The sequence below is a fragment of the Papio anubis genome, chromosome 4, assembly GCF_008728515.1.
Source record: "Papio anubis isolate 15944 chromosome 4, Panubis1.0, whole genome shotgun sequence".
In the NCBI taxonomy this organism is placed as follows: Eukaryota; Metazoa; Chordata; class Mammalia; order Primates; family Cercopithecidae; genus Papio; species Papio anubis.
The window spans coordinates 74,139,990-74,152,845 of NC_044979.1; the positions used below are offsets into that span (position 1 = coordinate 74,139,990).

At 38.2% G+C, this 12,856-nt stretch overlaps 1 protein-coding gene across 18 annotated transcripts in view; it reads left to right on the forward strand.

Annotated features, from left to right (window-relative positions):
• Positions 1-12,856, forward strand: part of PPP1R9A (protein phosphatase 1 regulatory subunit 9A) — a 386,892-nt gene that overhangs the window by 247,653 nt on the left and 126,383 nt on the right. For all 18 annotated transcript variants that reach the window (XM_017956944.3, XM_017956945.3, XM_009203380.4 and 15 more), the window contains exon 5: positions 6,888-6,992. In XM_017956944.3, coding sequence (XP_017812433.3) covers positions 6,888-6,992 — 105 coding nt within the window. The remainder of the gene's footprint in view (positions 1-6,887; positions 6,993-12,856) is intronic.

A 12,856-nucleotide genomic window follows, 5' to 3' on the forward strand; every position in this document is an offset into this window, starting at 1 on the left:
AGAAATCCCTTTAATCTTAACAGAGGTCTCTAAAGTTCAGATTATAAAATTACATTCCCAATTATTAATGCTATGCATGGGGATTATCATTATCATCATTATCATCTTCTAATGGAAACTATATCCAGAACCAAAATGGTGAAGAACTAGAAAGGAAAATGAAAAATTCAAAATTTAAAGAAAAAAGCCAACTTGTAGTGGACTGGCATCACAGCAAAGGTAAAGTTCTATTGCCCTTTTTTTTTTTTTTTTTTTGAAACAGAGTCTTGCTCTTTCCCCCATATGGATGTATAGTGGCAGGATCATGGCTTACTTCAGTCTTGACCTCCCAGTTTCAAGCAGTCCCTCCACCTCAGCCTCCCAAGTAGCTGGACAAAAAGCACAGCACATGCCAGCACACCTGGCTAATTTTTGTATTTTTTGTAGAGACAAGGTCTCACTATTTCCTGTACTGGTCTTGAACTCCTGGGCTCAAACAATTCTGGCCTCCCAAAGTGCTCGATTGTAGGCATGAGCCACTGCACCAGTACTCTATTGCTTTTTGAGAATCACTTTGAGGAAAAAGAAAAGAAGTCCCTCCTAAACAGCTCCTGAAGTACATTTCTGTGCTATCACAGTTTGGTTGTCTTTATGAACCCACTTTAGTATCTCAGTGAATCTTCCAAAAGTATAACATGTTAATATTCAAAGAATTTAAATTGTGACTTTTGTAAACATAAAAAGAAAATATATCAAATATTTTACCCTACTTCCTAATTAAGTAGAGGACTAGTGAGATTATAAATATGGTTCAAAGTGCATTTTAGGAACTAGTTTCTTAAAGACAAATTAATGAATTTTATGTTAGAATAATATAGCTAAGATACATACAATCTAGTTAATATTTTACATGACAATAAACCATTATTTTTGGGATTATCTTTTTTAATAGTTGAAAATATTAGAATTTTCCAGAATAAAAATCTATAAATTAATAAAGAACTTCACTATGCCTAGTGTCACAAGATCTTTGGGGTATTGCTTTTCTGTCTGGTGATGTCTTTGCCCAAATCTTGCGTAGGCCCGCTGGGCTTGTTCTGCCCACTCGGCCTGGCAGGCTGTGCTCGGCTTATGCTACTGGCCTGGATCCCATACCTGCCAAGGGCAAGTCAGGCATGGAGTGGCAAGGGGTGTGTGAGGGAGCATGGGGTTCAGCCACTGTGCAATCACACATGCCGGCTGCTGCAATGGGGTGGGCAGTTAGAGGTGCTGGCACAGGCACTGGCCAACTATGAGGCTGTGGCCGGACAAGGTGCACTGCAGGCAGCATCCCCAGCTGGCACTGGGAAATGCAGTGGCACCTGGAAGCTTGGAGATACTAGGCACCACAGGATCCCAAAGAGGGAGTCACAACCCTGGCTCAGGGAGCTCTCAGGTCTGGGCTGCCTGAGAAGGCACAGCTCTTCTCTCCTTCTTTTTGACCTCAATGTGGCAAGCAAGGGGCATGTTTCAGCCCTGTGTTACAGCTTTTAGCTCTGCCATTCGGTAGGTCCCGAGTTCTTGTCCTGCAACCAGGAAGAATGAGGTACAGAGCCAAGTGGAGGACGAGCAAGATGAAGGGGAGCTTTATTGAGCCATAGAACAGCACACAGGAGACCTGCGGATGGTAGCTCCTTTCCACAGCCAGGGTGTCCTGATGAGTGTTCAGCTCCTAGCAGAAAAGAGACCCTGGAGAGGGAAGCTCCTCCTAGCAGGCAGGTCATCCCATTGTCTTCTTAGCTCTCAGCAGAGAGGCAGCCCTGGTGTGGATTGCTGCACTCTGCTATCGAGCTGGTAGTCTCAGTGTCTCTGCAGGTTTCTGAAGCTCTCAGCAGAAAAGAGGCCCTAGAATGGGTAGCTTCTTTCTTCTGCTGGTTATTGGGACATCTCCTGCTGTCAGTAGAAAGGGTAGCTCTTTTCTGCAGCTGGTCATCCCATTATCTGCTGTGCTCTGGCTGAACCTGGGGCTTTTATAGGCCTAATAGAGGGAAAGTGCATGCTGATTGGTCCATAGGCAGCCATGGGAGGACCCAGGAAAAACCACCATGAGTTTGTCCTCCAAATCAGCAGGACTGGCAGTCCTGTCCCCAGGCTTCAGGCCTTTTCTCAGAGATCTGCCCCCTTCTGCCCAGGTATCTGTCTGCCTCCCCCTGCTGTTCATGGTACATGGGCTTGGTCCCGATTTGCTCCAAGATGGGAGCAGGTGCCCACAGCAGGGAGAAGCCAAGCAGCAGGAGCAGGTACTTCTGAGCCTACAGGGGCAGGGGGGCCTTCTCAGCTCTACCGCCTCCCACACAGAGTGCAGGGATACCTGGGTCTGCAGCCACAATATGGGCTGCTGCAGTGACCCTAGGGGAGTGGGTCTCCTGCCTGCTCCTGGTCCCCCAAAAGTGCAGGGAAGCTCCATTCTGCAGCCACAGCTTGGGCACCTGCAGCCCTTCCCAGGAAGGTGAGGCTCCTGCCTCTTCCATGGAGCCAGAGGCCCAGGTCTGCAGCTGCAATTTGAGCAGCTGCAGCTGCACCCAGGGAGCTCCCACCCCACCTCAGAAGGAGAAGGGCTTATGCTTGTCCCCTGCTGCCTGGAGCTCCATGGAGCATGTAGCCTCGGCGGCACCTCCCTGCTGCAGTCGGCCTGATGGCGGCGGCAGGCCATCTGGAGTGGCTGCTGCTGTAACTAGAACCTTTAGTCAGTAGTAAACAGTGAATCAAATAAGTCCATTTCCCTGAATTATCCTTGTATGGATCTGTTAAACAGTGCCTTCATATGACAATGAAAGAATATGTTGCCCTACTTTTGACCTTATTTCCAAGCTTTGAAAAACTTTTCTTAACATTTGGGATCAAAATGTGATTTATGCCACTGTTACCCAGGGGCGCTTATGGTAACACTCAAATTTTCTTTGAAGGGAAAAGTCAATATGATAAAGTTGTCAGTTCTCCCCAAGGTAATCTTTAAAATCAGTCTGATTTCATTAAAACCATAACAAATATTTTCATATTACTTGGTAAATAAGCCCAAAACTAATTAGGAAGAGCAAAGTATCAAGAATGACTCAGACAAATTTGAAGAAAATGAACCATTTTAGGAGAATTGCCCTATGAAATGCAAAAACTAGTTACAAAGCTTTATTAGCTAAGACAATGTAGCATTGATGCAAGGATAAACAAAGAGATAAATAGAACCTATAGGGAACCTACAAACATGATGATGCACATTTGAAAGCTTGACATAGATAGCACTACTTAACTCTGGGGGAAAATGGACTCTAGTAAATGTTGTTTGGCCAGTTGTTTATATATTTTAAAAAAATAAAATTAGATTGCCAACACATACTATAATTTTAGAAAATTTCCAGGTGAATAACTACCTAAATATAGAAAATCAGAATGTTAATACATTTTGGAGAAAACATAGGCCCAAAGCAGTGGCTCATAGCTGTGATCCACTTTGGGAGGCCAAGGCAGGAGGATCACTTGAGACGAGCAGTTTGAGACCAACCTAGGCAACATAGTGAGACTGCATCCCCCACCTCCCAAAAAAGGGAAGAACATATAGAGTCTTTTTATAACCTTTGGGCAGAAAAGTCCTTCTTAAACAAAACAGAAAACAATACCTATTTACAAATGTGGATATACTTTAAAAAATTACTTTCCTCTAAACCACCATGTTTCAAAGAAATACAAAAAGACCAGCTACAGGTAGGGTGAAAGTATTTGCAATATGTTTTAGGAAATATTAATATACAAGATATATAAAGACATCTCATGTAAATTAATAAGAAAAGTCACTCAACCCAACAACAACAGTGTAACAAATGGGTAAAAGAAATGATTTGACAATTTATGGAAGTAGACAGGTGACCTATAAACATATGAAAAAATGTTTACCCACACTAGTAGTCAGGAAAATGCAATTAAAATCACATTGTGCTATCTTTTTACACCTATATGATTGGCAGTACTTAAAGGATCTGAGCATAACAAGTATTCCTGAGGGCGTGGAGATTTGTTGTCTAATAAAATTGAAAATGCTTATATTCTTTTCTTTGACTCAGAAATTTTATTTCTGGATATATATCTTGGAGAAACTCATTCATGTGCACAAGGACGCATGTATGAAATTGACTGTTACAGCAATATTGTATTATAGTTAAAATGGAAAACAACACAATTGTCCAGCTGCAAAATAATGAATAAATACATTTTGGCATATTGATAAAAGATGATACTATATGGTTGTTAAAATAAATTCTGTAGAATTACAGTTATAGTCATGGTTAAATCTCAAATGTATTGCTGAATGAAGCAAACTGAGTTGCAGAAAGAGAGGTATACTTCATAATTTTTGAAAATAAACAAATGTATATAAATTATGCCTATTCATGCATATATATAGATTCTGTTTCAAAAAATACATAGAAAAGTCACTTTATTCTTTTATTATTATTATTATTATTATAATACTTTAAGTTCTGGGGTACATGTGCAGAATGTACAGGTTTGTTACCTAGGTATACACATGCCATGGTAGTTTGCTGTACTCGTCAACCCGTCATCTAATTAGTATGGTGATTACCTCTGTGTAAGCAATGAAGGAATAAAACTAGAGACAAATAATAAATGGACTTCGTCTTTTCTGTAATGTGTTTCTTTAGAAAAAATATGATTCGGGCCGGCCGTGGTGGCTCACACCTGTAATCCCAGCATTTTGGGAGGCCAAGGCGGGAAGATCACGAGGTCAGGAGTTCAAGACCAGCCTGACCAACATGATGAAACCCCATCTCTACTAAAAATAGAAAAAACATTAGCCGGGCTTGGTGGTGCACACCTGTAATCCCAGCTCCTCAGGCGGCTGAGGCAGGAGACTCTTGGACCCGGGAGGCAGAGGTTGTAGTGAGCCAAGATCACGCCACTGCACTTCAGTCTAGGTGACAGAGGGAGACACTGTCTCAAAACAAAAACAAAAACAAAAAAAAGAAAAAATATGACTCAAATATAGCACAATGCTAGGATTTAATAAAGGTGGGTATTGGGTACATGAAAGTTTATTATCTATTTCACTACATTTCTCATGTTTGAAGTATTTCATTATGAAGAATAAAAGTGATATATACAAAATATATATAGAAATGTAAAAGTATTATACAGTAAACAGTATCAATACATACACTGCTCATAAACATAAGTATGAACACACACACAAACACCTGTATGTATATGTAAGTATACACATGCACATGAATGAGCATTACATATTTGAAGTGTACACCTTGAATGGGAAGGATTCCCTGTAAATCCTGGTTAAGTTTTTCCTTAGGGAAGATAGATGTGTTGTGAGACTGGGTATTAGGCCCAAAGCATATTTCAACTAGATCTCTTATGTTTTATGTACAGCTATTGAGGACAAAAATGATATAAATATGTAAATATGTCATGTGCAGTTATCACTTTTTGTGATAGGAATATGGATGTTTGGTAAACCGAATGTCTCCATTTAGTATTACTTGTTTCTGTCCTTTAAAACAGTCTCTATTTTTATTTTTTGATTTATATTTTGATTCACAGGGTACATGTGCAGATTTATTACCTGGGTATATTGTGTGAGGCTGAGGTTTGGGGTGTGAATGATCCTGTCACCCAGGTACCAGGCATAGTACCCAATATTTAGTTTTTCAGCCCTTGCTCCCCTCCCTCTCTTCCTTTCCCCTCTAGTAGTCCCCAGTTTCTGTTGTTGCTGTCTTTATATCCATGAGTTCCCAATGTTTAGCTTGCACTTATAAGTGAGAATGTGCAGTGTTTGGTTTTCTGTTCCTGTGTTAGTTTGCGTAGGATAATGGCCTCCAAATTCATCCATGTTGCTGTAAAGGGTGTGATTTCATTCTTTTTTTATGGCTACATAGTATTCCATAGTGTATATCTACCACAGTTTCTTTATCTCATCCACCATTCGTGGACATCTAGGTTGATTCCATGTCTTTGCTGTTGTGAACAGTGCTGCAGTGAACATGCATGTATCACTTTGGTAGAAAGATTTGTTTTCTTTTGAATATATACCCAGTAATGGGATTGCTGGATCACATGGTAGTTCTGTTTTAAGTTCTTTGAGAAATCTTTAAACTGCTTTCCACAGTGGCTGAACTAATTTATATTCCTACCAATAGTGGATAAACATTCTCTTTTCTCCACATTCTCCCCAGCATCTGTTGTTGTTTTTTAACTTTTTAGTAATAGCCATTCTGAATGGTGTGAGATGGTAACTCACTGCGGTTTTGATTTGCATTTCTCTGATGATTAGTGAAGTGGAGCATTTTTTTAAGTTTGTTGGCCATTTGTATGTCTTCTTTTGAGAAATGTCTGTTCATGTTTTTTGCCCAGTTTTTAATGGAAATAGTCTTTTTAAAACATTAAGTGTTTGACTAAGATCTGGAGCTTCTGTAGTCATCCCTGGGAATTCACAGGTGATTCTTTGTAAGACCTCAGTGGATACCAAAATCTGTGGATGCTCAAGTCTCTTATAGTATAGTATAGAGATAGTGTTTACACATAACCTCTGCACATCCTTTCGAATAGTTTAAATCGTCTCTGGATTACTTATATGTAATACAATGCAAATGCTGTATAGTTAAGTTTTTAAATTTGTACTTTTTATTGTACTACTTTTTTTATTTTTTCAAAATATTTTATATCCACAATTTGTTGAATCCACAGATGTGGAACCCACTGATAACAGAAAGCAAGACTGACTGTATGTAAAATATAGATTTTGGATCAAAAAGAGTATCTTAAAAATCACATATTTTGTCAACTGATTTGTTGGAAATGATTATTACATAAATTAATTGTGGGTAATTTTTTTCCTCTTTCTAAAGAATACAAGTCAATGACCAGATTGTAGAAGTGGATGGAATCAGCTTGGTGGGTGTGACACAGAATTTTGCAGCAACAGTTCTCAGAAACACCAAGGGCAATGTCAGGTAAATATGTGTCTTCTGATATACACCATGTTGTTACTTTAGTTGAATTTTAATTTTCTGAACTTTCACCTGCAAATAAATGTAATTACAATGACAATTTTACCTGAATAGTAAAACTTTGCTTTTAGTTTTAAATATTTTCACCTTTATTATAATTAGTTCATGAAAATGGAATTTAAAATTACAAATCATAGTATTTTAGAAAGATATGAAGACAAGTGCAAGTGCTTGTCTTCATATCTTTCTAAAATACTATGTTTTCCAGGAAGATATAATTTCTAGTTATAACCTCAATAAATATGAATTAGGTCCCAAATCTTTTTAAGGAACACAGTTATACAATACTTGAAATGATTATACATATGGTCAATGTTGTATGTTTTTTAGATAATCAGGTTGAATAAAGGTAAGTATATTTTTAAATGTATATATTATTTTAAGGAATCAGCCATGACCAATATTTGATGAATTATAACGTTTCCAACTTAATGCACTTAGGGTGCAATTTTTTTTTTGGACCTTGAAATTTATATTCTACCTTGGGATTGTGAATATTGTATATTGGAAAACAAGTAAGAAAGCAGTTTAGAGCTAGTTGAAGTCAAGGTTTGAAATCAGGTATTTTTTTGCTTATAGGTTACTTACTTAAGTATTGCTTATATCATATACTTTTCCATACCTCTTGTGGAAGAAACATTAAGGAAACATTATTTAGTATGTGTAATGATGAAAATGGTTGGGTGTTCTCATTATCAAAATGAAACTGCTAAATACTCTGAAAACATTAACGAGTTAACATTGCTATATAGACAGTAACATTAGGATATTATTGCAGTATGTCTTACTTTGCTGAAGCATGAATTTAAGTTTTAGACGTTAGGCTTTTTCAACTGTAAATCATCTTCTAATGCTAAAGGGATGCCTTAAGGAATATTACCTAAACTACTTCTGTGGTGCTATGTTGATGTTTCTAGAATATCCACAGTCCTGAGAAAAGTGTGTAAAATAATTGCAAAACTGCGTGGTGCTCTCTGAGTTGTGTGGGTGGGCCCATTCAGTAAATGTGATTGTTATTTTGAAGATCACTGTGTGTTCTTAAGAGAACTTTCCCATGTCAATATAGAACTTGGTTTTGAAGCTGTCCATTAGACTTTAAAGTAAATTTTAAAATGAAATAGGTAAGATATACATTCAACTCATAAGAACATTTCTCAGTTGGAAAAAAATTCGTAGTTACATGAAACCATAGCCATCCCTTTTCTTCCCTCTGTTGACTGCATAATCTTGTGTTATTATTTTCGCCTTGTACAGATTTCAGAAGTCTTCAAATGTCTTCTTAACTGGTCTGTCTGATTTCACATTCTCGCTTCTTCAGTCTGCTTTGTTCACCATTACCCTCACGGAAGGACATAATTATAGTTTTCAAATACATGAAGGGCTATCATGGAAAAAGAAATTGACCTTGTTCTGCTTAACTCTAGTACAGACTGAGTATCCCTTATGTTAAATGCTTGGAACCAGAAATGTTTCTGATTTCAGATTTTTTTTTTTTTTTTTGGCATATTAAAGTATCTGCAATATATACTTAATAGCTGAACATCCCTAATGTGAAAATTCAAAATCTGAAATGCTCCAATGAGTATTTCCTTTGAGTGTCGTGTCAGTGCTCAAAAAGTTTTGAGTGTTCTGAACATTTTGGATTTCAGATATTTTGATGTGGGATGCTCAACCTGTATAAACTTCCACGTGCAGGGGTTTTTTGTTTGTTTGTTTTGTTTTTTGTTGTTGTTGTTTTTTGAGACAGTCTTGCTCTGTTACCTAGGCTGGAGTGCACTGGTGCCATCTTCACTCACTACAATCTCTGCCTCCTGGGTTCAAGCAATTCTCCTGCCTCAGCCTCCCAAGTAGCTGGATAACAGGCATCCGCCACCACGCCCAGCTAATTTTTGTATTTTTAGTAGAGATAGAGTTTTGCCCTATTGGCCAGGCTGCTCTTGAACTCCTGACCTCAGGTAATCCGCCCGCCTAAGCCTCCCAAAGTGCTAGGATCACAGGTGTGAGCCACTGCACCCAGCCCCATGTGCAGGTTTTTGTGTGGACATAAGTTTTCTATTCTACTGGGTAAATACCAAGCATGGAGCATAATTGCTGTATCATGTGGTAAGTGTATGTTTAGTTTTGTAAGAAACCACCAACCCATCTTCAAACTGGCTGTACCATCTTGTATTCCCATCAGTAATGAGTGAGAGTTCCTATTGCTCCACATCCTTGCCAGCATTTGTTGTCAGTGTTTTGGATTTTGACTATTCAAATAGATGTATGGTGGAATCTGATTGCTTTAATTTCCAATTACCTTCATTGTCTATTAATATTTACAATCGGTAATGAAAAGTTTCATGTTCATATGATTTGTAATCCTTTATAGTATTTTCTTTTTTACCCCCTCTTTTGGATTTTTTTCTCTTATAATTGAGTTTTTGTAATTTTTATCAGGCTGTAACTAGATCTGTGTTTATTTGGTTTTGTGAAATTCTGCTTGGGATTCAGTCTGAAGACTTGGGTTTGGGAAATTTTCTATTATGCTTTGGTTATTTGCTTTATTTCTTTTTCATTGTCTTTGGCCTTTCTTCTCAAACCAATATTAAGTGGGGCTTAGATTTTCTGGGCATATTCTCTAGAATCTTATTTTCTCTCAGGATCTCCATCTGTTTGACTTTTTGCTAGTATGCTATAAGAGTTTCTTAAATTTTCTCTTCCAGATTACCATGTTTTTTTTTTCAGGCATGGGCTATTTTAACTGTTCTATGCTTTATTCTCAATTTTCTGTTTTTATTTCTAACTCCATTCTCTCTGCCCAGAGCTTAAGAATAGTATATCCAGCTTCCTACTTGACTTCTTCATATGACATTCCAAAAGGCACATCAAATTTAATATACTCCAAGTATTATCCTTTATTTATGCCATTCCCTGTCTTCTGCCCCTCTTCCCTGCTTTACTCCCTCCCCCCAAAAAAACTCTGTATCACATGACATGCAATTGGCTGCTTCCACCTTATCAAGTCTCAGTTCAAATATCAGTTCTTCAATGAATGAGCTTTTCTCATATTTATGTTGTCCAAACTCCAATTCACTCTATCCCAATTACCATGTTTTCTCCATAGCATTCATTTACTGATCCTCTTCTGATCCTCTCCTCCTGGTTATTGACTCTCTTTTGGGTTTTCTACTGTATTGATTCCTGTCTAGTCTGTATGATAATTTGAATATGAAAGTAATGATCTGTGACTTTTGAGGCTAACTTACAAAAGGCACTGTGGCTTTCACCCTGCTCTGTCGGATCACCAATTTTAGGGAAATGTAGCTGCCATATCAAGAATGCTTTCAACTACCCTTTTGAAGATGCCTACACAGGGAAGACCTTGAGCCTGCCAGCAGCCAGCACTAACTTAACCAGCCATGTGGGGAGGCACCTTTGAAGATCTTCCAGCCTTAGTGAAGCATTCAGATGCCTGCAGCTTCAGCTAACAACTGGTTGAATTTTGTGAGAATCATCAAGCCACAATTGAACAGACAAGCCTCCCTTGAATTCTTGACTCACAGAAACTATGGAAGATAATAAGTGTTTATAAGTTTTGGGGTAATTTGTATCAGCATCTACAACTTACACATATTTTGGTACCTGAACATGGGCTGCAGTTTAACAAAAACTGAAAATGTGGGAGTAGCTTTGGGACTGGACTGTTAGTGAGGCTGGAAGGACTATGAGGAGAGTATTAGTAAAAGCCAAAGAGATCTTACAGTGATTGCTGGGAGAAAACTGATAGCCTGTGAGGAGGAGGCTGGTGAGGGCTTAAAGAAGAAAACTATAAATGTTATTGAAAATTGGGCTGGGCGCAGTGGCTCACACCTGGAATCCCAGCATTTTGGGAAGCAGAGGCAGGTGGATCGTCTGAGGTCGGGAGTTCGAGACCAGCCTGGCCAACATGGTAAAACCCCATCTCTACTAAAAATACACAAAATTAGCCAGGCGTGGTGGCACATGCCTATAATCCCAGCTACTTGGGAGGCTGAGGCAGGAGAATCACTGGAACCTAGGAGTCAGAGATTGCAGTGAGCCGAGATCACGCCATTGCACTCCAGCCTGAGCAACAAGAATGAAGCTCCATTTCAAAAAAACAAAGAAAGAAAATTTGAAGAAGAAAGATGATCTTCATTTTGTAATGACAGAAAATTTAACAAAACTTACCTCTAGTAATATGGAAAGTAGAATATTCACTGGGACATTTAACTCATAAGATTTTAAGCCATTGTTGAAAGTGTCACTAGCTGCTTCTTGCTGTATATAACTAAAATTTATGAGAAGATAGATAAGCTAAAGGAAGAATTGTTAAAAATAAAGCAAATTAAACAAACTAGAAAACTTAGACAAACTGGATAAATTTCTGGATACATATATGTAGCCTACCAAGATTGAGTCAGGAAGAAATAGAAAACTAGAACAGATCAATAATAAGTAATAAGATTGTATCAGTAATAAAAATTCTCCCAAAAAAGCAAAGTCCAGGACCGAATGGCTTAAATGCCAAATTCTAGCAAACTTTCAAACAAGAACTAATACCAGTTCTTCTCAAACTATTCCAAAAAATTGAAGCAGAGGGTCTTCTCCCTGATTCTTTCTATGAGGCAAGCATTACCCTGATACCAAAAGGAGATAAGGACACAACCAAAAAGAAAACTGCAGGCCAATATTCCCAGTGAACACAGAGGCAAAAATCCTCAGTGAAATACTAGCAAACCAAGTCCAACAGTACATCAAAAAGATAATACACCATGATTAAGTGGGATTTATCCTAGGGATACAAGAATGGCTCAACATATGCAAATCAATAAAATGTGCTACTGATATCACATCAACAGAATGAAGGACAAAAACCATATGATCATCTCAGTCGATGCAGAAAAAGCATTTGATAAAATTCAGAATCCCTTCGTGACAAAAACCCTCAACAAACCATACATAGAAGGAACAAACCTGTATTAGTCCATTTTCACGCTGCTGATAAAGACATACCTGAGACTGGGCATTTTACAAAAGAAAGAGATCTAGTCAACTTACAGTTCCATGTGGCTGGGGAGGCCTCACAATCATGGTGGAAGGCAAGGAGGAGCAAGTCACATCTTACATGGATGACAGCAGCAGAGAGAGAGAGCTTGTGTAGGGAAACTCCCATTTTTAAAACCATCATATCTCGTGAAACCCATTCACTATCACAAGAACAGCACAGGAAAGACCTGTCCCCATAATTCAATAACTTCCCACCAGGTTCTTCCCATGACATGTGGGAATTGTGGGAGTAACAATTGAAGATGAGATTTGGGTGGGAACACAGCCAAACCATATCAATACCTCAACATAATAAAGGCCATATATGACAAACTCACAGCTAACATTGTATTGAGTGGGGAAAAGCTGAAAGCCTTTTCTCTAAGAGCTGGAACAAGACAAGAATGCCTACTTTCACTATTCCTATTCAACATAGTACTGGAAGTCCTAGCCAGAGTAATCAGGCAAGAGAAAGAAATAAAAGGTGTCTGAATCAGAAAAGAGGATGTCAAATAGTCCCTCTTTTCAGATGATGTGATCTCATATCTAGAAAAATTTGAAGACTCCACCAAAAAACTCTTAGATCTGATAAAACAAATTCAGCAAAGTCAATCACAGGTTACAAAATTAGCATACAAAAAATAAGTGGTGTTTCTATACAAAAATAATGAACTAGCTGAGAAAGAACACAAGAAGGCAACCACATTTACAATAGTTAAAAAAAAAAAAATACCTAGGAATAAATGTAACCAAGGAGATGA